The sequence below is a fragment of the Lathyrus oleraceus genome, chromosome 6, assembly GCF_024323335.1.
Source record: "Lathyrus oleraceus cultivar Zhongwan6 chromosome 6, CAAS_Psat_ZW6_1.0, whole genome shotgun sequence".
Lineage (NCBI taxonomy): Eukaryota > Viridiplantae > Streptophyta > Magnoliopsida > Fabales > Fabaceae > Lathyrus > Lathyrus oleraceus.
The window spans coordinates 35,323,727-35,349,394 of NC_066584.1; the positions used below are offsets into that span (position 1 = coordinate 35,323,727).

At 35.9% G+C, this 25,668-nt stretch overlaps 1 protein-coding gene and 1 non-coding gene across 2 annotated transcripts; one reads left to right on the forward strand and one right to left on the reverse strand.

Moving 5' to 3' along the window:
• Nucleotides 1-13,318: 13,318 nt before the first annotated feature.
• LOC127099298 (small nucleolar RNA R71) lies at nucleotides 13,319-13,424 on the reverse strand. The gene has a single exon (XR_007793819.1). It is a non-coding gene; the product is annotated as a small nucleolar RNA R71 (small nucleolar RNA).
• An 880-nt stretch (nucleotides 13,425-14,304) lies between these two features.
• LOC127093866 (uncharacterized) lies at nucleotides 14,305-16,599 on the forward strand. Its single transcript, XM_051032764.1, has 2 exons — nucleotides 14,305-15,688; nucleotides 16,145-16,599. Exons 1-2 carry the CDS (start codon nucleotides 14,305-14,307, stop codon nucleotides 16,597-16,599), a joined length of 1,839 nt encoding a protein of 612 aa, XP_050888721.1.
• The last annotated feature ends 9,069 nt before the right edge of the window (nucleotides 16,600-25,668 follow it).

Here is a 25,668-nt window from a genome sequence, read left to right on the forward strand (position 1 = left end):
ATATAAGAGTTTTATTAATAAACTGTATGTATACAATCATAAGGAGGACCCAAGTCCCATGTTCTCTACATGATCCTTAAATTTTATTGGTGGCATGCCCTTAGTCAAAGGATCAGCGATCATTAAATCAGTACTAATGTGATTAATAACTACTATTTTATCTTTAACTCTTTCTCTAATGGCTAAATACTTTATGTCGATGTGCTTGCTTCGACTTCCACTTTTATTGTTCTTAGCCATAAAGACAGTTGCTGAATTATCGCAAAAAATCTTCAGAGGTTTAGAAATAGAATCCATGATTCTAAGCCCAGAAATAAAACTCTTAAGCCATACATCCATGAGAAGTAGCCTCAAAACAAGAGACAAACTCGGCTTCCATAGTAGAAGTAGCAACCAAGGTTTGCTTAGTACTTCTCCATGAAATAGCTCCATCAGCCATCATAAAAATATATCCTGATGTTGATTTGTGAGAATCAACACAACCAGCAAAGTCGGAGTCTGAATAGCCGATCACATCAAAATTGTCCGTCTGCCTATACATTAGCATGTAATCTTTTGTTCCTTTAAGATATCTCAACACCTTCTTTGCAGCTTTCCAATGATCCATACCTGTATTACTCTTATATCTTCCTAAGATCCCAACAGCAAATGCAATGTTGGGCCTTGTGCATACTTGAGCATACATAAGACTTCCAACAACAGAAGCATATGGAATGTTCTTCATTTGTTCCCGCTCAAGATCATTCTTAGGGCATTGATTCAAATTAAATCTATCGCCCTTGACAATGGGTGCAACACTTGGTGAACAATCTTTCATTCTAAATATCTCTAAAACTTTATTGATGTAGGTTTCTTCTGATAAACCCAAAATTCCTCGAAGTCTATCTCTGTGGATCTTAATGCCAATGACATAAGATGCCTCACCCATATCCTTCATACAAAGTTTTCAGAGAGGAATTGTTTCACCTCATGTAGAAAACCTTTATCATTGGTTGCAAGTAGTATGTCATCCACATACAAAATTAGAAATCAAATTTTACTCCCACTAACCTTCTGGTATATACATTGATCCATGGGGTTTTCAATAAACCCAAATGAGGATATCGTTTCATGGAATTTAAGATACCATTGACGAGAGGCTTATTTTAATCCATATATGGATCTCTTAAGCTTGCAAACCAAATGCTCACCACTATTAGAAGAAAAACCTTCAGGTTGTTTCATATAAACCTTCTCCTCTAAATCACCATTAAGAAAGGCTATTTTCATATCCATTTGATGTAACTCAAGGTCAAAATGTGCAACTAATGCCAAGATGACACGGAGAGAATCTTTCTTAGATACAGGAGAAAAGGTATCACTGTAATCGATTCCCTCCTTTTGAGTAAATCCCTTAGCAACGAGTCTGGCATTGTATCTCTCAATGTTGCCTAATGAATCTTTCTTGGTTTTAAAGACCCATCTACAACCAATGGCCTTTGCCCCATTAGGTAACTCTACAAGATCCCATACGTCGTTATTTTTCATGGAATTCATTTCATCATTCATGGCATCATACCACAAATTTGACTCTTTGCAACTCATGGCTTGTCTAAAGCTCTCAGGATCATTCTCAGCTCCAACATTATAGTCAGATTCTTGTAGATACACAATGTAATCATTAGGAATAACTGATTTTCTTGTCCTAGTAGATCTTCTTAATGTTTGATCAACATTTTCTTGTTGATCTTATTGTTCAACTAACTGTTCATCATCTTGATGACCAACTTGATTTACTGGATCATCAGTAGCTTGTGGAGTCTCGATGATTGATTGATCAACATCCATTTGAACTTCAGGGATGTTATAAATAGTAACCAATCTATTACTTGAAGTGGAAGGTTCATACTCTATATGATCATGCACAGAAATTGAATTTTTAATTTGATCGCTCCCACTAGTCAAATGATTTTCAAGAAACTTTGCATTTCTTGACTCCACAATCCTAGTTGTATGAGATGGACAGTAAAATCTATAACCTTTAGACCTTTCGGCATATCCAATGAAATACCCACTAATGGTCCTCGAATCTAGTTTCTTTTCTTGTGGGTTATAAATCCTCACCTTAGACGGACATCCCCAAACACGCATATGTCGTAAACTCGGCTTCCATCCTTTAAATAACTCAAATGGTGTCTTTGGGACAGCCTTGGATGGAACCCAGTTTAGAATATACACAACCGTCTTTAGTGCTTCATTCCACAATGATTTAGGAAGATTAGAGTTGCTAAGCATACTCCGCACCATGTTCAATAATGTTCGGTTTCTTCTTTCTGCAACACCATTTTGGTTCGGAGAACTGGGCATAGTGTATTGGGCAACAATCCCATGTTCTTGAATAAACTTAGCAAATGGACCAGGTGCTTGTCCACTCTCAGTGTATCTACCATAGTATTCACCACCCCGATCTGATCTCACTATCTTTATTTGTTTTCCACACTAGTTCTCAACTTCAGCCTTAAAGACTTTGAAGGCATCTAATGCTTCATATTTATTGTTAAGCAAATAAATATTCATATATCATGAGTAATCATCTATGAAAGTGATGAAATATTTCTAACCATGTACATCCATATCAGGACAACATATGTCTGTATGAATTATTTCTAATATACTTGAACTTCTATTGGCACCTTTCTTAGACATGTTGGTCTGCTTTCCCTTAATGCAGTCAACACAAGTTTCAAAGTCAGCAAAATCTAGAGTATTAAGTACCCTATCTTTTACTAACCTTTTAATTCTCTCTATGGAGATATGTCCTAATCTCCGATGCCATAACATAAAAGAATTCTCATTAATATTACACCGCTTAGTGCCAGTTTGAACATGCATTGAACTATAAATGGATTTGATTTGTAAATTAATAAGATAAAGACCATCAAACAATATACCATTCCCAACACATTCCGAATTATAAAATAATTCAAACAAGGCGTCTTTAAAATTAAAGGAATATCCAAAAGGTAGAAGTCTAGAAACTGAAATCAAGTTTCGTGAGAAACTTGGTACATAAAAGGTCCTTTCTAATTTCAAAACAAAACCATTATTCAAAATTAAATTGCAAGTTCCAATAGCTTCCACATGTGAGCCCATCCTGCTTCCTGATAGGACAGTCCGCTCACTTCCCACTGGCTTCCTTAGGTTTTGCATACCCTATAAGGAATTTGTTATATGGATTGTTGATCCAGAATCAATCCACCAAGTGTTAATATTAACATCGGTCATATTAGATTCATAACAAACAAATGAGAATAAATTACCTTTCTTCTCAAGCCATTCTTTGAATCCAGGCATTCCTTCTTCATGTGTCCTCCCTTTTTACAGAAGTAACACTTTGCTTCTTTCTTGATATCACCTTGCAGTGGTATTTTGAATTTCCTTTTCTGATTGACTTGTGACTTGTCAGTTTTGAAAGCTGTGTTCTTCCCGCGAGTGCTTGTCAGTAATGCACACTCAATCTGTTCCATTACAAGCGTTTCTTCTTCTTCCTGAACACACATGGTCATTAATTCATTGATTGACCATTTGTCTTTATGTGTATTGTAGGAGATCTTGAAAGGCCCATACTCAGACGGAAGAGAGTTCAGAATATAGTGCACCGAGAAGGAGTCAAACATATCAACTTCAAGTTTCTTAAGTTGAGCTGAAATGTCACGCATTTTCATTATGTGCTCACGCACACCTTTCACACTGGTGAGTCGGTAGGAGGAAAATTTCATAATTAATGTGTTTGCCAAAGCCTTTTCAGAAGTGACGAACTGATCGTCAATGGCTTTTAGCAAATCACAGACATTCTCATGCTGATCGACATAACCACGTATTCCACCAGTGACCTTAGTCTTGATGAACATCACACTGAGCCGGTTGGATCTCTCCCACCGCTCTTATAGTGCGATTGCAACTGGAGTACTTTCATCTGTAATTGCAGGTGATTCGTCTTTCCTAATAGCATAATCTATGTCCATCCATCCTAGATGGAGGAGAATTCCTTCCTTCCACACCTTATAGTTATCTCATCTGAGCTCAGGAATATCACATCGGATATCAGAAAAATTAACAGGTTGAGAAGCTAAAAAGATAAACAAAATTGATGTCAAAATTTGAGGCATAAATATTATCCAAATTGTATGTATTATCAATATAAACATACCATAAAATAAATCTCGCAACATAAAAATTACCTGTGGGCTAAATTTTAATGTAATAAGATTTTAAAAAAAAATTGCGATAGATTTTTCAAACCTCACACTTTACGTGCATGATATAATTTTGTTTTTCTATCCAAAATTAATATTTTATGATAAAACTATCAAATTATGTACCAATTCATAATTCCTGTGGGCAAGTTATGAAAATATTTTGACATTCTATCCCAATTAATCATACAAATATAATAAAAATTCCTGTAAGATAAAATTCATTATACCACGTATAATTAATTACAATTTTATGTCTAATAATTTATGTGATCTCAAAACTTTAAAAAAATAATCTCAATTAATTTAAGGATGTTGTGGCTAATCCAAATTAATCAAAATTATAACGATCACTAGACATAGTAACTCAATTATATGAGAGAACGAAAATAAATAAATAAGATCTATTATACAATTGCTTACCGAAATAATAACATTATAAATCAATTTTAATTTTTGCACAAATTTAATTCAAAGATTAAATAATAAGGCATAATAATCAGTAAAAATGAAATCATATGGATATGAACAGAATCAAAATATATGTTTAACAAAGCAGCCCAGTGGAAAAATTCATGAATGTCATGGATTAGGACCTAGGTTCAATACATAGTCATAGCAAAAACAAAAAATAGAATTAGAGGTTTTACCTCCATCATGAATGTGATGGAAGGAGATGAAGATGGATTTTCCTTAAGAACCAGCATGATCTTCACCAACAACTCTTTAACCGAAGGTTAAATTAAATTTTATCCAGGATTATAAACATTCCTTGTAGAGAGAAGAGTTCACCTAGAACTCCTTCAAAAGGAGTGAAGAAAAACTTTCTCTCAAGGAGAAGTAATCTTATCTTTAGGAGGTTGAAAATCACTTGATGAAATTTGATTCTTAAGCCTGAGTGAAGAAGAAGCAGAAGATCATATTCAAATACTCCCAAATATTTAAGGAGGACTAGCCTTTTATTGATGCTCTCCAATTGGTTTTTTACACCAAGATTTGAGATAAAGGTCATCCTAGGTTAGGAAAGGGGCAAGGGATAAGAGCTTTTGAAAAATCAGGGCAAGGTTGCACAACTGTGTTAACCAGGTTTGAGAGACAAGTTGTCAAATAAGAATGAAAAACTTAGACTGGGAGTGATCACTTTAAATAGGAAATGAAAAGGCATAACCACGAGAGAAGATTTTTTTTAAGACAACTAGATTTTGAAAAGATAATTCACAGAAATTGGAAAACTAATAAGTAAGATGAACAAGTAAAAAGAAAAAGTAATAAATGACAAGAGAGAAAGACCATAGAGAATCCAAAGAGTAAAACATTACTACTCTACAGATTCTGCCGAAATAACTTCACAACTAGTATAGCAATTTTCAGACACGTGGATTTTTAGAAAACATATGTAAAAAAAATTCATTTAAAAAGTTACAGTAATCCTTATTCCTTTTTTGAGTCTCAAAGCCTGATGCTTTTCAGAAGCCACGTGTCACCATAGACTTTTCAAGACTTTGATGAAGCTACTTCGGATCAACATTAGTCTTTGATACTCCATATTCATAATCAAGTTTTTTTAACAAGATCAGAAACCCTTTCTTAGAAAATAGTTAAGTCCTTAAAATACAAAGGGTAAATAAGAAAAACAACTCATTAATGAATTGATTTGATCAACAACACTTTCTAATAAAAAATTTTGAGTCCATAATGCTTGGTTCTAAATAAAGAATAAGAACAATGATATAAAATAAGAAAAGCAGACATATTATCTAAGATTAGTTATGCATCAAGGAAATAAATACATAGACTAAGGTAAATAATATCTCAGCCACAAAAGTTGTCTATATAAAAGTAAAGAGTTTGGACATACCTTAGTGTAGCTTCTAAACAACTTTTGGTTCCAACAATGTTCTTACTAATAAAAACAAGTCTTAAAGCACTCTTTTTGTTGAACCATGTCGTTGTTCAGAACAATCTTGGAGTTCAGTAGTACCAGCAACCATAATACTCTTTTTCTACTTTTCTCCATACTCCAACTTTCCTTCCTCTTTCAGAGTTAGGATTTGGAACATATACTTTCCTCTTATTTTAGATTGTATCCATCCATTACCTAGACATGAGGAAATATGCTCTATCTTTTTTTAAGCATATATGCAAACACAATTTCAGATTTTGGTACCCACAATCTTATGGGTCCTTTTGTGTTAGTTACTCTAGGATTTTTCTTATTATGTGCACTTGCCTTAAAGTAATGTCTAGGTTCATTCACATACTTTCTTTTTGGAGAAATTTTGTCATGGATAAGCTTTGACATTAGTTTCTGAACTTTTCATAAACTTAGATTTATAATTATTAGGTATATGTTTTCTTACAACCTTTGACTTGAAGGTCTTAGGTTTTGAATTCCTTTGACCTTTAGATCATAGTGTATAGTTTCTTCAAAACCACTAACTTTGAGACCTCAAGTTCTGACCTCTGCAGAACTTTTGACCTTGAGGTCTCTAGTTTCATTTTAATCAGAACCTTTGACTTCTATATTATTGACTCTGATGGATTCATAAATATGATACTTTTTGAAGCAGACACAAAATAGTCATTAAGACTTTTATTAGAACAACTTGAAGAAGATGGGTCTGAGGGTTTCTTCCATGTCAAGGTTTTAGAACTAAAATATTTTTCATAAAATCCTATACCTTCTCCTTTGCTTTTTCTTACTCTATAGGTCATAAAAGCAAGCTTAGTTCTGTTAAGACCTACTGTCAAGAAATCTTGGAGAGTCATATCATGCTCATTTAAAGGCTCATTGTAATCCTTTTTAGCTTGAGCAACTAGATTTCTTTTCAATGTCTCAACAGTTTCTTTAGAAGATTTCAATTCTTCTATGAGAAAATCCAGTTGCTTCTTAACAACCTTCATGTGACTTGCCTTATCTTGACAACAACTCATGAGATCATGAATAAGATCATAACGAGATATTTAGAATACACCTCATCTTTCTCATTAGATTCTAAGTCAGAACTTGACTCGGATTCTGAATCAGAGATTGTGTGAGCCATTAGTGCAAGGTTGGCTTCTTCAACTTCTCTGTCTGAATATTCTTCATTATTAAGTTCATCCCATGTTGCCATGAGATTTTTCTTTAACTTTCTCTTGAAACTTTCCTTCAGAAATCTTCCTTTAATGGATCTGTCCTTTTGCAGATTAAGACAATCATTTCTGAAGTGATCAGGCTTGTTGCAGTTGTAGCAGAACTTCTGGTCATCTTCCCTATTTTTGGAACAGGAACCTTTGAAGTTAGAAATTCTATAAGAGAATCTCATGTTTCTCTTGGTTATCTATTGAAATCTCTTGATGATGAGAACCATTTCCTCATCATCAGAGTCCCCATTAGAATATTCTCCATCAAAAGCTTCTTCTGGTTTTCCGGCTTTTGAAGATCTGGAAGTTTGACCAGTCTTCCTTTTAAATAAGAGAAATTGTTTGCAAGATATTTTATGGATGTCTTTGAGTCAAGCTGCAGAAGTTCTTAATCCTGCTCTTCCTCAACAAACAGATCAAGATTGAACCTTGATTCTTGCAACAAGCACATCTGCCCAACAAGCCGGTCTTAAGGATTAAATAATCTTTTCATACTCACAAAGCAAATGACTTAAAGTAGAAAAGGTTTCTTGATTTCTTTAACAAGAACACTTATCTCATGAGTCAGTCTTAAGGATTAAAGAATTCTTTCATACTCACAAAACAAGTGACTTAGAGTAGAAACAAGTTTCTTGATTTTTTCAGCCCATCTTTCTTTATCTTATGTAGTTTCCATTCTTTGACTAATGAAGGAAACTTCAAAGAAATATGAATTACTGATTGAATAGGTTTCCTCACCATTTTTTTTTGTTTCACTATTAAGTGAAGAACATAATCGACTATGATACCAACTAAAGGTGAGAAAAATACACAAGAAGAGGGGGGGGGGGGGTGAATTGTGTATTTGAAAGTTTAATTATTTTTCTTAAATCTATTTTAGAACCTGACATGTCAAGCTCGTATTTTGATCTAGACAAGAGTCTGAATCATATCATAGTCTGACTTCAGGGTTTGTTGCACAGTGGGATGTAAATGCATAAGTAATAGAGAGAAACACGATATATTATGGTTCCTCTCAAACCGAGAGTAGTCCAGTCCCCTCGTAGAACAAGATATTTTCACTATAATCAACATATTACATTTTTATCAATCAAACTAAAAATAGACTTATGCTCAAACCCTCAAGCAAGAGAATTGATTGCCTAAACAACATGTTCAGGACTTCCTACTCAATCCCATAGAAGGAGACTTCATGCTCAAACCCTTAAGCAAGAGACTTCATTGCTCAATTTATTAATGTATGTCTATCGCAAATGCACAGACTAATCAATTATAATATAAAAAATGTCGAACCCACAGAGACCAATGTCAACCTATTGTGATCAATCGTCGCTTTGTAAATCTAAGGCTAATTGATTTCAATTGGTTTGAGAATGGATGTAAATTACTAGAGGTTTTAAAAATTTAATAAATGAAGATCGGAATGTAGTTTCCGGTGTACTTGTGGGACTTAGATAAATCTCGACACCTTGTTTTGCTTTAAAATATTTTTCAGAGAAAATACAAATTTAAAAACACTGCTCACTTTCGCGCAACCTATGTTATGTTTTGAAACCGTAAAAGTCATGTTGTCGCTCCACAAGTTAAAATTTCGAAACAATTTTTGAAAACTAATAAGTCTTAATTAATTACTAAAGTGTCGTCGTTGTTTTTAGAAATTAAAAATCCAATTTTTATTGAACGAATATCACTCTCACACTGTCGCGCTGTTGATCAGTATCTGAGTGTTTTCACTTTTGCACAAAACTTTTTAATTTAAACACTAAAAATTTTGAACCGAAAAAATAAATTAATATTAAAAATAAGCACCGATAAAATTTATCGAGTCCCGTCGGAACGACGGTCCTCACATCCCAGACTTTAGGAGCTTAGCCGAACATATTTAAGGGATGCATATTGTATTTAATTAAGCAGAACATTAAATAATAATAAAACTAATAATTAAAATAATAATAAATTAATTATTAAGAATATATATATATATATATATATATATATATATATATATATATATATATATATATATATATATATATATATATATATATATATATATATATATATATATATATATATATATATATATATATATATATATACTTACTTACTTAACATCCCAATTTCTTATTCATGTAAATAATGATTTAAGTTAATTGATTAAGATTGAATAACGTGGGAAATTAGTAAATATGATATAGTTGAAAGGTAAAAATGACATTGTCTTCATGAGAATTTTATAAAGTTATAATCAACCTTTTTTTCCTCATTCTTTCACTATGTTTCCTTGATAGAAAAATCAGATTTGAAAGGGAAAAGAAAGAGAGGGAGGATCGTGAAAGGGGGAGGAATGAGAGGAAAGGAAGTGTGGTGTCAAGCTCATCATCAACATGCATGTGAATAAAATTTGGTGATCATAGAAGAACAAAAGCCAAGTGAATCATCATTATTGTCAATTCATCTCTATCTTTCTATCAAAGAAGAGTTAGGGTTTGAGGAGTAAGAGGTGTGAGTAATTCAAGAATTGGGGAAGTTGTGCAGAATTGGATTCTTGACATGTCTCCATTCAAAAGGGAATAACTCTCTCCCTGTAACTCGGAATTGAACGATTCTTGATTTTTCGGAAACTAGACGAAATCACCTTCAATTTTCTTACTAATTTCTTGCACTTGGGGTCTGAGATAGGGTCGAAAGTTGCATTTAAAGTTGGAGGTCTAATGTTGGTTTATGCTCAAAACATGAATACGAGTTTGGTGGTTTTGAGTTGCACAAAAGCTTAGGAAAGAAAATTGAAGTTGTGATCATCTCCATCTCAATATGGGAAATCATAATCCTCTCTTGATCAAGATGAGTCATATTTAGAACTTGGGGGTTTAGAAAATTCTTAGGGTTTATGTGAAATGGGGAATACCTTGATGTTCATGTTGCTATGATCAATGTTTCCATATGGATGTGTGTGTGATTAAATGATAGATGAATATGTGACTCTTAGATTCTGTGACATGCATGTGTTTGTACTAAGTATCGAGTTGATCTCTTGTGATAACATGAAAAGCTTCAAGATCAAGAGGATTAGGGTTATATTATTGAACTATGTTATTGTCAGTGCGATTTTCACAGGACATGGCTGTAGTATCATAGTTATAACTTTTCCTACCGACATCATTTTCAATTTTTTTTTGTTTTCTGGAAATTAGACTCAATTACCTTTAATTCCATTATAAGTTTGATCATGTTTGACAGGTAATTGAAGCCTAAAAACCCGCTACGAGTTAGATAAAGAGTCGTTGTCTGTTTTTGTAATATGTGTGACCTTTTATGATAGACTGTACTTATTGGAAACTCGGAATTGGACGAGACCAAGATGACTCATAGGATATATATACAGTAAATTCTCAAAATTTTATCATACATGTACATTATTTTATGTAATTTTGAAGTTAGAAATTGTGTCTTAGGATTTATGCAGAAAATGTTGTGACATGACTGATTTGAAATGGCTATAACTAGGGCTAAACAACTTGGATTGAGATTAAACCAATTGTATTTAAAGTATGATTCATGGTAATTTCACACTGGAAACTTTCATATTTTTATTATGTAATTTGTATCTTTGGTGCTATTTTTAAGTTAGAAATTTTGTGTTAGGTTTTGTGCAGAAAATGTTGTGACAAAGTTGAATTGAGATAGTTGTAATTAAGACCAGAAAACTTGGATTGAGATGAAACCAATTGGGTTTGAAAAGAATAACCTTGATATTACCCGGTACTCCCTAATTCCGAGATAATGGGATTAAGGGAGTGAAAGTTGGGATCTTCTAACTTAGTCAATACGTAGTTCGAAATGTAGGAGAGTAAGTCCCACTAGACGGAAGATAGGAAAACTCTGGATATTGTCATTGGTTGAAGCAAAAATTCAAAATAAAATAATGTCCAGTTGGTCTTGGCTGAAACTAATCTATGATAATAAATGCATTCAAATGCTCCTGGTTAAAGAAAAACTGCAAAATAAAATAATGTCCAGTTGCTCTCGGTTTAAACTATTGCATTCAACTGCTCTTGATTGAAGCAAAACCGCAAAATAAAATAGTGTTAAGCTCCTCTCGACTGAAACTGATTGTATTTAACTGTTCTTGATTGAAGATAAATCTGTGCAAAATAAAATAGTGTCCAAGTGCTTCCGGATGAAACAATTGCATTCAACTGCTCTTGGTTGAAGCAAAACTGCAAAATAAAATAGTGTCCAACTGCTCTTGGCTGAAACTAGTATATGATAACAAATGTATTCAGCTGCTCTTGGTTGAAGCAAAGCTGCAAAATAAAATAGTGTCCAGCTGGTCTCGGCTGAAACTGATTGTATTCAACTGTTCTTGTTTGAAGATAAATTTGTGCATAATACAATAGTATCCAACTACTCTTGGCTGAAACTAATACATGATAATAAATGCATTCAACTGCTCTTGGTTGAAGCAAAATTGATGGGAAATAAACAAAAGATTTTCCTTGGGGAATAACTACATATTCAGCTGTTCTTGATTGACCGAAGACTCTTATGATGGAATAAGAAGATCCGAGAGACTTGACATGGATGAAAGGTCAATGATATCCAAATGTATTAGCATTAATCTCAACTATTGGACTGGAGGGTCCAATCCAATGCTTCTTTAGAGAGTAGATCTGTAAGGAATACTAACTCTACCGGGGATTGACTGAAGTGAATTGTTGGGGAACATAAGAGACTCTCTAGGAAATAAACGCACATGAGACTCGCTAGAGATATACTAAGGACCATTCAGTAGAAATGGTATGTTTATGAAACTCTTGTCCATTAAACTCACTTGGGAGATTGATGTCTTGAGCTATCCTTGTGAAGAGATGTCTATCTTAGACAGCTACTTCAAAGAGACTTACTAAGAATAATGATGTTAGGGATACCTTTCTTAAGGAATCCTACTGGTATGAAACTCGTCTGGTGAGTTCATGAAGTTTTGCTGGAGAAAATTACAGGGAAAACTTTGTGGGGAGATATCTACTAGGATAACCAAGCAGAAATTCCGTTAACACCCGAGTTCAACTAGGAGAATGTCAATCACTGTGCTGGGGAAGAAACTCGCCTTGAATTTCCTAACTAATAAGTAGTTCTATTTAGAAACAATTGGAGTATTTCCTAACTAATGTGAATTACATCCGAGCCTGCATTTTTTATCTGAATTTATTTACTTCATTATTTCCTTTTCTGTGTACGTGAATTTACATATTTGATTTGCCTTAGATAAACACCGTAACAATAGAAATCGATAGATTGACAATTTGATCTTTGTGGGAATGATAATATTTTGTGTTACTTTGACGTGTTTCATATACTTGCGGATAGCAAACACATTCATCAAGTTTTTGGCGCCGTTGCCGGGCACCAATTACATCAAATTTCCGTACCCTGTTGTTACACTGTCTAGACTAAGGCCCTGTTAGTCGGTAAATGCAAAAAACTCGTAGTACCAGAAGTTTACGGATCCAATAGCAGAACCAGAACGATAGGGTCGCACACGTCGTTTGCTCCAAAGAATTAGGAGAGTAATGGCCGAAGATCAAAACCGAAGACCACTTAAGGAATTCTCCTTACGTTCTAACGAAGAACCCAGTTCTAGTATAGTAAACCCGACTATTCCTGCTAATAATTTCGAATTAAAGCCCTCTTTATGACAACTAGTACAACAAAACCAATTCGTGGGTCTCGCTATAGAGAACCCAAATCAGCATTTAAAAGTTTTTATCCAATTAGTTGATACGTTCAAGACCAACGGTGCTTCGCCCGAGGCTATTCGTCTAAGACTATTCCCTTTTTCCCTCAGAGATAGAACATGGTCTTGGTTAGATTCCCTTCCGGCTAACTCGATAACTACTTGGGAATATCTCAGGAGAGTGTTTCTTTCAAGATATTTTCCCCCGAGTAAGACCGATGTCCTCCGAAACCAAATAACCAGATTCACTCAAAATCAGGGTGAATCACTTTTTGAAGCTTGGGAAAGATATAAAGAACTACTAAGAGCTTGTCCACACATGGCCTATAGAAATGGATGATTATTCACACCTTTCATAATGGATTTCACTATAACACAAAGATGTCCATCGACGCTGCCGCCAGTGGTTCTCTGATGAACAAACCTTACCCCGACGCTTGCGCTCTCATCGAAGATATGGCACAAAACCATTACCAATGGGAGTCAGAAAGAGCATTAGTGGAGAAAAAGGAGACCAAAGGAGGAACACATGAGGTAAATTGTATGGACATGATGAAAGCTAAAATGGACGCTTTAGCCCTGAAGGTTGAACACATGTCTGCAAATCCTACAACTGCAGTAGCTGTAGATTGTGAAACCTATGGAACCAAAGGAAATCTTGGACCATAATGCAATCTGTTAACTGAATCAAACTCAGACCAGGTCAATTATGCCTAAGGAAACCCGTTTTCGAACACTTACAATCCTGGATGGAGGAATCACCCAAACTTATCTTATAAAAACAATAACCCTATTCAAACCTCTACACCTCAAAGACCACCATGTTTTCAAGCTCAAAAACCAATCCAATCTATGCAGGTCATTCCTCAAAAGCCAAACCTTGAGAAAATCATGGAGAACTTCATTTCGGCCCAAACTCAATGAAACAAAGAGTTCCTAAACCAAGATATTCATGTAAATGAACTGATCACACAATTAGGAACTAAGGTTGATTCGATAATCACTCACAATAAGATGCTTGAAACCCAAATCTCACAAATAGCACAACAACAAGCCCCACAGGTCACACCTGGAGGGCAATTTCCTGGACAACCTCAACCCAACCCCTGAGGGCAAGCTAACGTTGTTACCCTACAAAGTGGTACCACTTATGAAGAACCTATAAAACCAGCCTTGAGTGGATCAGAGGTTTCTAAGAAAAATGTTATGTCTACAGATGAAGTAGAGGAACTAGAGGGACAAAAAGACCAGGAAGTGAAAGATAAGGGAGAAGATAAAGATAAAGTTATTGTTCCACCCTCTCCTTATAAACCACCAATTCCATACCCGCAAAGACTTAAACATACCAAAATTGATAACCAATATAAAAAGTTTATAAAGATGATCGAGAAATTCCACGTAGAAATCCCATTCACCAAAGTCATCACCCAGATACCATCTTATGCTGAATTCCTTAAAGAAATCTTGACCAACAAACGTAGGCTTGATGATCCCAAACCTTTAGAGTGCAACTCCATTGCTGAGAATAAACTTTCTAAGAAGGAGAAATATCTCGGAAGCTTTTCCATACCTTGTATTTTAGGGAATCATGTTATAGATAAAGCATTCCTAGACTTGGGAGCAAGCGTAAGCTTAATGCCTTTAGCAGTTTATAGAAGGTTAAACCTAGGAGAATTGCAACCGACTAAGATATCTCTTCAATTAGTCGACAGATCTGTAAAATATCCAATAGGAATATTAGAAGACATTCCAGTTAGAATCGGCCAACTTTATATCCCAACAGATTTCGTGGTAATGGACATTAAAGAAGACGACGAAATCCCAATCCTCCTTGGTAGACCTTTCTTATCAATAGCGGGAGCCATAATAGATGTTAAAAGAGGAAAATTAACTTTTGAAGTAGGTGATGAAAAGATAGAATTTATACTTTCCAAATTCCTAATGGCACCCGTCATAGAAGACTCATGTTATGCCATCGATATCATTGATGAATGCATAAGGGAGCTAGATCAAGAAGGACCTCCCGAGAAAATGAAATTTCCCTCAACTCCCATAAGAGGAGACGACATATTTGGAATTAAGCCTTACATGGATGACAACCTTCATGAATGCTTAGCACTTACCCCGAACCATATGCCATGTCCTAAGAAACCATCTATAGAACTTAAGGAACTACCCAAGAATCTAAGATATGAGTTTTTAGATGAAGAACTAAATCACCCTGTTATAGTGAGGGCCACCTTGAAAGAAGATGAAACGAATCAACTTTTAGATATCTTGCAAAAGTATCCCTTAACTTTAGGATATAACATATTTGATCTCAAAGGGATAAGCCCATCCGTGTGCATGCACCGAATCTTGCTGGAGGAAGATTCTAAACCTTCTAGAGAACATCAACGAAGGATAAACCCTATAATGAGCGATGTGGTTAAGAAAGAAGTACTAAAACTACTAGAGGCTGGTATAATTTATCAAATTTCAGATAGTAAGTGGGTGAGCCCTATACATGTGGTACCTAAAAAAGGAGGTGCCACTGTTGTGGAAAATGAGAAAGGCAAGCATGTAGCTAAGCGTGTGGAAAACGGTTGGCGTATGTGCATCGATTACAGAAAACTAAATAAGGTAACTAGGAAAGATCATTTCCCTCTCCCATTCATAGATCAAATGCTTGAATGTCTAGCTAGACACTCTTACTTTTGCTATTTAGATGGATACTCAGGATTTTTCCAAATTCCTATTCACCCCGAAGAGCAAGAGAAAACAACCTTTACATGCCCTTATGAAACATTTTCCTATAGATGAATGCCATTTATACTTTGGAATGCCCCAGCTACCTTCCAACGCTGTATGATGTCAATCTTCGCAGGTTTTGTCAATGAGATTATGGAAGTTTTTATGGACGATTTCTCGGTATGCAGATTCAGTTTTGAAAACTGTCTAGCTAACCTTGAGAATATTCTAGAAAGATGTGTGGAAGCAAACCTTGTGCTAAACTAGGAAAAATGTCACTTTATAGTTACCGAAGGAATAATATTATGACACATAGTCTCTGAAAAAGGCATTGAGGTTGATAAAGCCAAAATAGAGGTTATAGAAAACCTCAAACCACCTAAGACCATTAAGGAAGTCCGAATCTTTTTTGGACACGCCGGTTTCTGTCGACGCTTTATTAAAGACTTCTCTAGAATAACCAAACCTCTGACTAGCCTTCTAATGAAAGATATCGAGTTTATTTTTGACGAAAAATGTATTGAAGCATTCAACCTTTTGAAACAAGCACTGATTTCTGCACCTATTATGCAACCTCCGGATTGGGACCAACCTTTCGAAATCATGTGTGATGCTAGCGATTACGCTGTTGGTGCTGTTCTATGGCAAAGAAAAGACAAGAAATTACATGTAATTTACTATGCCAGTAGAACCCTAGATGCCGCCCAACTTAACTATGCAACAATCGAGAAAGAACTCCTCCCTGTTGTTTTTGCTATTGATAAATTTTGATCTTATCTGGTCGGAGCTAAAATTATAGTTTATACAGATCATGCAACTATTCAATACCTATTAAGCAAGAAGGATGTTAAACCTAGGTTACTTCGATGGGTTCTTTTACTGCAAGAGTTTGACCTGGATATTCAAGACAAGAAGGGCACATAAAATGTAGTTGTTGACCACCTTTCTAGGCTTGAATATTTAAAACCAGACCTAGTGCCTATAAATAACGATTTTACCTACGATAGACTTATGGATAAAATCGAAAGTATTCAGGATGATGACTCCGACTTTTCAATGGATTGGAACATTGAAAAAACTCTAGCAGTGACCAACATACCTTGGTACACTGACTTTGTTAATTACCTAGCTGCTGATATCATACCCCCTGACCTTAACTACCAACAGAAGAAGAAATTCTTTAGTGATGTAAGATATTTTATTGGGACGAACCACTCCTTTTCAAAATAGAGACATACAACATTTTTCGTTGTTGTATCCCTGAAGAAGAAGTAGAAAACATCATAAAACATTGTCACTCCTCACCTTATGGTGGACATGCAGGCACATCTAAGACATGCACTAAAATTCTCCAAGCTGGCCTTTACTGGCCAACATTATGGCGCGATGTTCATGCTTACATTGTCAGATGTGATCGATGCCAACGTACTGGGAACGTCTCAAGACGTGACGAAATGCCATTAAGAAATATCCAAGAAGTAGAAATCTTCGATGTTTGGGGGATTAATTTTATGGGACCATTTCCATCACCAATGGGAAATAAATATATCTTAGTAGCTGTTGACTACATGTCTAAATGGATTGAGGCTATAGCCTCACCTATAAATGACACACAAGTAGTGATTAAGTTATTCAAAAATAACATATTCCTTAGATTTGGAGTACCGCGCCTTGTTATAAGTGACGGTGGATCACATTTCATATCCAATTTTTTTGATAAACTTTTAGATAAATATGGAGTTAAGCATAGAGTAGCAACACCATATCACCTGTAAACTAGTGGACAAGTGGAAATATCAAATAGGGAGATTAAGCAAATATTATAGAAAACGGTTTCAATATCTAGAAAAGATTGGTCTCAAAAGCTTAAAGAAGCATTATGGGCCTATATAACCGCTTATAAAACCCCTATAGGAACCACCCCGTACCAATTAGTTTACGGAAAATCTTGTCACTTACCTTTTTAGCTAGAACACAAAGCCTATTGGGCCATTAAAACCCTAAATTTAGATTACCTAACAGCTGGTGAAAAGCGGATTCTAGACATTCATAAATTAGAAGAACTACGTCACAATGCTTATGAAAATGCCATAATATATAAAGAAAGAACTAGAGCGTGGCATGATAAGAGAATTGTAAAAAAGGATTTCAACATAGGCTATCTTGTTCTCCTTTTTAACTCCAGGTTGCAACTTTTTCCTAGTAAGCTGCGCTTAAGATGGACTGGCCCTTACGAGGTCTCAAAGATCCTAAAGTCTGGAGCAGTTGAAATCAAGAAACACTTTTATAGTCCCTTCATAGTAAATGGGCAAAGGCTAAAGCACTACCAAGGAGGTGACATCCCTACTAATTACTCTTGCCGCACTCTGATCGATCCACCTGTCCCTACTTCTCAAATATGAGTCTCTAATCGTCAAGCTAAATACGTTAAACAAGCGCTACGTGGGAGGCAACCCATGATTTTTCTCTATTTTCACACTTTATTATTTTCTTGCATTGTTTTTATTTGATGTTTTATTTATGCACTTAACTGGACTAACCTTCTTAATATTTATGTTTCAGGTTTCAGGTCCCATCACTCTCCGTAGCATTCTCCACTAACCATATTTTTCAGGATGCCGAGTTTCGATGATATGCATGTTGTGTTCAGGGATGAAATTCAAAGAAAGTGATATGCAGTCCTATCTGAGCATCCCATGTTACCCACTAGGTACCCTGACCCTGATTTCATGGAAACCTTAGGTCTTGAGGCAAGTGTGAGGTACCTATACAATCAACTTCAATGGGAAGAATATGTTGATGCCATGCATGTAACCTATAGGAACCTAACTCAGGAATTCTTACGCTCCCCAGCTATGAACCCTACATTGGAATTGGTTCTCATAGAAGCTATATTAACTTCAGATTGTTTGGAATTGAGTACACCTTCAATCATAAGGAGTTTGCTGAGTTACTTGGTTTTCAGTGCGGCCTTGATGATATGCCTGAAATCCCTTTAGGCTATTTTATGCAGGATGAGATAGACAAATTCTGGAGTGATATTACAGGAGGAGGGAGCCCTGACCCTTATATCCAGTTGTCCAACATAATCCATAACCCAGCCTTCCGATACTTCCAGATGATCCTAGCCCACACTTTCCTTGGAAAGAGTGATATTGATACCCATGTTAGTGATGAGGAAATCCTTTTTCTATTTTGTATCACCCAGTTACGCCCTGTAGCCTTTGGGAATTTCCTGATTGACGACCTTAACCTTACAGCCAAATCTTCTAAAGGACTTATTCATGTGGGAGAAACTGTGACACATATAGCATCTGCCCTGGGTCTTGATAGAAAATTAGTTCACCTGACTTCTTACTGTGGCTACACCCTGATGGATGTCACCTTCTATTTAGAATGTGTCATGATGAGGAGAGCCTCCTTTAACCCGAACCAATATAAGCTCCTGATCAATCATGAGACCATCTATTACTTTACTTTACCTGATCCCACGAAGACTAATGTCCATGACAAAGCAAATTGGACATACGCCTTAGAAGGCCAAGATGAGACACCTGATGTACCTAAATCCCCTCCAGTACCAGAATACCATCCCTTGCCACCATCAGGTAGGACCACAGTGCTTTCTAATGATTTTGATCTGCAGAGACGCGGCGTTCACACTGAGATTATTGAGTTGCGTAGAGAAGTGGTCATCCTTCGCCAGAAGGTTACTGATCTTACCTTGCAGTTAGAGGTGTCCGATGCTACTAATTCCATGGAGGTTTATTTCCTATACCAGGAAATCAGTGATCTCCGTCGTCAGCTAGCAGAGGCACGAGATTCCAGTTGCACTGAGGAACCATCGACGCACTGAGGACTATGCTTTCCAACTTTTATCGCTTTATTTATTTCGCATATTCAGACATATATCTATATCTTTTTCTAGATTTATTTATTTTATTTCTTTTATGTTTCTATTTTATTGTTTCTTTAAATATTTTATTTTATTTCATTTTCTTATGTTGAAAAATTAATTATATCATGCATGTACAAATACATGGAAAAAGAACATATTAGAATTTGTTATGCATACCCCCAAAAATGACTCAAAGCAACCAAGCCCAAAGACCAATTTATGAAACCGGCCCAGCAGGAACAACAAAGATGGCGGGCGCCATCTAGTCCAAGCGGCCGCCATGGGGTCTGAACATATTTCGGACAGAATCGAAAAAACCTCCATTTTTACCCCCAAAACTCATCTTCAACCTCTAAAACCCCCCATTTTCTCCATTCCTAACCACCATTAAAACCCACTCAAATCCCATTAAATTTCCATTCAAACAAAAACCCACTACCAATCCTACTTCCATTTCCAATTTCTACCATTAAAATCCCATTTCACCATCTTCCCCTATAAAACCCATTTTTCTTCCTCATTAATCACCAAGGGAAAAAATGGAGCATTATCAAGTCACTTTTCACAGAGGAAAACCTGGAGATAGGAAAAGGAGCATATCCGAGGAGTTGCAGACAAAGGAAATTTACTCCACTAGGTATATCAATGAAAATTGTCTGTATAATTTGGAAAATTTTCATAGTGTTTTCTATATGTTAGATAATTTAGGATTGCATGATATTTTTATAAAAAAGAAACCTACATTTGAGTACCTGACCCGGGAATTCTTAAGTTCCCTAATTTGTATTGTTCATCCTAACACTACTAGCACATATGGTATAATATGGTTTAGAATGTTTAATGTTGAATACGAGTACACTACCGATGAGTTAGCAGGTTTGTCAGAAATTCCTTACGGGGAAGGTGCCCTCTGTGAGACACCCTTGGACTCTAAATGGTCATCTGAGGCATTTGAATTTTGGAAAAAATTGACAGGTTTAGACACTGACTCTTTTGAGGGGAACCTGACCTCAAGTATTCAAAACCCAACCATACACATTTTTCTCTATTTGTTGGCTTGCACAAATTTTGACCGGGAAAATCCTAATAAAATCAATTCCAAAGAACTGTTATTTTTGCAGGGTAGTCTCACAAAGAGAAAAATTAACTTTTTCCCCTTTATGCTTGCACATATAAGCGCCGTTCTGAAAAAGGGAGGGACTATTTCTTTTGGAGGCTTAATTACCTCCATTGCTAGAGCTTTGCATCTTGACACTAAGTTAGCTACATTGGAACCATTACCTCACCGCATAATAAATTTAATTTTTTTAAAAAGATATGCGATTATGCAGGGTGAGGAAAGAGGGCGGTTATAACCTTGTGGTTCATAGTGTAGCTATCCCAAGTGTACTTTTACCTTGCTCTCGACGTGCATATGTGCGCCTTGAGAGAAATTAGATCTATGATCTGCAAGCTCCATCTTTTACTGGCCCGTTTCCACCTAACATACCTTTTGAAGAAGGTGACGTGACCGATGATGAGTATGAGCAGAGAGACCAATCTTCCATTCCGACCATGCCTTCACACCATGCATCAACTGCACACACTGCACCATCTTTTACTCACCCTTCTGCAGGTACATCCTTTGGATTTCAAACTACTTAAGAAATGTGGCGAGAGCTACAAGCTCGAGAAGAAAGGCGGGATGTCTTATTATCTGCCATGAATCAACAACTGAAGGACAACATGGACTTCATGCGTGAATCACAACGGCAGACTGATAGTTCTCTTCGCAACATCATGCAATCCCAACAAGCCCTCTTCTCTAATTAGCAGCGTCAACAAGCAAACTTTCAGAGACACTTTAACCTGATGGAGGCCACTCAAGGCTCCGTACTGGGTAACCTTTGACAACTGCTGGAATCTGATGCCATATTATCAGCTAGATTTGATCGACTAGTGTTTTCAAGAGAGGAGCGTCGTCGCAGCAAGAGTCGTCGTCCCAGGCATTCAGAGCCAGGAGGCGAGGGTACTAGTGGTTAGCAGTAGTGTCATCCAGGTTACTCTTTCCTCATCTTTTATCGAAACATTATGGACAATGTTAGGTTTAAGTGTGGGAGGAAATTTCTATGCTTTCCTTTTCTTTTAATTTTTTGCATTTATCTCTTTTTAGCTATTTTAGTTTATTAGTTTCTTTTCAATAAATTGCATGTGCTAGACGATTCATTTGTGTAGTGTATCCTTACTTCCCCATTTCTTGAGCCTTACAAAAAAAAATTGACAAAGAAAATAACTTTTATTTTGAAAATTTTGGGCTTTTAGACAAGTTTAGGATAGAATGTTAAAGACTTGGGAAAACTTTAAAAAAATTAGATATCGTCTCAACACCGTAAGCTTTTTGACTTTGGAAACTGATCTTGATACTTACTATATTATAGCCTTAATTTTAATCCCAAATAATAAAGCCCTTAAGTAGTTTATTTTAGCAGTCAGCTCCAGCTTAAGCATACTCTATGTAAGGAAACCGATGAAAATAAGTGAATAATTCTAAAATTCTTGTACGCCAAAAAAAATTCCCGTTGTTAGTTGGTTCAGAGGTATCTGGTGCTGGACTTGGTAGGGCGGATTACGGTCTGATCCCCCACAGCTACAATAGGGAAAACAAAGGGGTTACACCAATTATGTACCAGAGCCCCATGCAAAAAGAAAAAAAAATGATAAAATAAAATACCCGTTGTTAGTTGGTTCAGAGGGATCTGGTGCTGAACTTGGTAGGGCGGATTACGGTCCAATCCCCCACAACTGCAATTGGGTAAAATAAAAAGGGTTACCAGACTTATGTACCAGAACCCTATGTAAAAGGATAAGAGTCACTAATCGGTCACCTTACTATGAATATGTACGAATAACGAGCTTAATGTGATTGCGCCTGAATGAAAAAGGATTTAAAAAAGGGATAAAAAAGGTAGGCTTAAGTATAGTAACATGATATGGATTGGTTTGTATAGGAAAGAAGTTTATGATCGCATTTGCGAGAAGTGTAGCCCCAATATTTTTGGTTCATCAGTTAGTACCTATCAACACATCCTTGATTGAGCTTAGAATATTTTAGCCTAAATTGAATACTTGTATGTTGCTGTTTTATTTCTTTCGTGATCCATAAAAGTTTTGCTTGAGGACAAGCAAAAGTTCAAGTGTGGGAAAATTTGATAACACTGAAACACACTGCGTATTTGACTCGGGTTGCACATACTTATTAGGTTTTTATTGTCATTTTATTGTGTTATGATTGCTTTTTGTCCTATTTTCAGGTACTTTTCCCTACAAGAGCATTTTGTGAATAAACGGAGCCAAACGAGCAAGAAATAGAAGTTTTTGTGGAAAGTTGTAAACATGTAGTCCAACATGGCGGCCGCAAAGGGGGGTTCCATGATATGTAAGCTGCCAACCGGTAGTAACTGCCATGGTCCCATGATCCTTTCATTTTGTTCATATGGCGGGTGCCATCTTTGTTGGCTCGTTCCCACTAAGGATAGTTGGAGGGAAGCTTTGTCTTTTCCTAGCTTTTCAGAATCTCTCTATATAGGCTTCTTCATTTCACTCGCCAGGGAATCCAACTAAGTTCACAACACTAAGCCTAAAGTTCACCATTGTAAAAGCGATAATTCGTCACATTGGGGGGTTATCGCACTTGAGTTGTAATTAGGTTGGAGCACTGTACAAACATTCTTGCCGCCATTTTACTTTCCAGTCAAATTTTACTTTCCAGTCAAGTTTACTTTCCAGTGTACCAGATTAAAGTCTCTGATTTGGAGCAGGTTTCTTATTCAAGTTTATTTTCATTTACGTTTTATTTATCTTGCATGCTTTACTTTATTTACTTGTTTGTCTTGCTTTTACCTACTTGTTTATTAACTTGTACATTTTATTTGCCTGTTCTTTTAAACATGATTAATTCTGCTATGTTGATTTCTATTTCCATGTCTGGCTAAATCTTTAAAGGTTAGGGGTGTAAGGATCGTCGTTAAGATGATACTCCATAATTTGTATATATAGAAATGTCTTAGGGGCTGTTTTGATTTTAACACAAGTTTTCAGTACTTATTTTGATTGGTAACTACGAAAGTAGAGCCGAGATATAGTTGGGTAAGATCGAAAGCGTCAAACTCTTAAAGATAAACTTGGTTAGTTTTAACTGATCAAAAGTAGCGAAAGCAATCTGTCCGGTTAATTAGGAATTTTTAACACTATTAGAAAATGATTTTGAAACTATTTTCGAACGCGTTTGTAGGTTTAAAATCCGGATCCTTGAGCGAAAGCCATGGATTTCTTTTAAGTTAAACTTTCCAAATCAAAATCACTTTTTAACTAAGTCAAGAATTAAATTTCTCAAAAATAGGTTTACTACTTTAACACAACAAGCACCCTTCATAAGTGACAATGAAGGGCATTAATTAGAGAGTAAACTCGGTTCTGAATACGCGAAAGCGATAATTCCTGTTAAATTGATTCTTCTCAAAGTAGAAAATATTTCCCCATAAGTAGTTCTATTTAGAAAAAATTGGAGTATCTCCTAACTAATGTGAATTACATCCGAGCTTGCATTTTTTATTTGAATTTATTTACTTCATTATTTCCTTTTCTGTGTACGTGAATTTACTTATTTGATTTTCCTTAGATAAACACTGTAACAATAGAAATCGATAGATTGACAATTTGGTCTCTGTGGGAACGATAGTCTATTGTATTAGTTTGACGTGTTTCGTATACTTGCAGATAGAAAACACATTCATCAGATGCTAGAAACCCTCCCTTAATGTATCTTCTTATCTCTATTATGTTCAAAAGATGGCTGATATCCCAACCCACACTTGTCTTTCTTCTATAGTAATTCATCATTGTACCCCAACTTCTAAGACAACCAACTTCAATTGCATCTTTCACACTCTTCCACGAGGACATGACCATCTTGGGTTCTTCCACATGCTTTGGCTTTGTCTGGACCACATTCACCACTTCAAGGGCTTGAAGAGGAGTTTCCATTATTTCTTCATCTACTTTAATGTATCTGAATGAAGACAGGTGGCTGACAAAAATAACCCCCTCTCTAGATATTGAAACCAACTTACCAAAAGTGACAAACTTCAGCTTCTGGTGGAGTGTCGAAGTGACGTCTCCAGTAGCATGGATCCACGGTCTACCTAGAAGACAACTATACGCATGCCTAATACCCATTACCTGGAAGGTAATACAAAAAGTTTGAGGGCCAATCAGGATTGAGAGATCAATCTCCATAATAACCATTCTCTTAGACCCAACAAAAGCTTTCACCACCAATGCACTAGGTCTCATCTGCACTCCTTCAATATTGAGTTACGTCAAGGTAGTCTTTTGCAATACGTTCAAAGATAAACCTGTATATACCAGTACTCGAGCCAGAGTAACGTATGTACACTTAATGTAGATGTGAAACACCATATTATGTTCTCGTCTATTAGAGGGAAAATCATCATTGATGAACATCAGACAACTACCATCACTGAGGTTAGAAACCACATCATCAAAACTGATTAACACTGACTTCCTCCGCTACGTAAGCCTCATTCAAGAACTTCAATAGAGCAGTCTTATGAGCCTTAAAACTCATAAGTAGAGAAAGAATGGAGATTTTTGATGGAGTCTGGTTAAGCTGATCTACGACCTTGTAGCCACTCTTCTTGATAACTTTTAGGAACTCTCTATCCTCCTATGCACTCACTACCTTCTTAGATGTGCCTTCTGCTTCTGGGGAGTTTACCTCTTTCCCCTTTGTTGGTTCAACTATTATCTCGTTTGCTTTACCCTGTATCACTTCAGGAGTAAAAACCCTTCCACTTCGAGTCACACCACTAGCTCCAGTAAGGTTAGCCACGTTCAGTTCTTTTAAGATCATTGGTTTGTTACCCACAAAAACTGTGGGATCA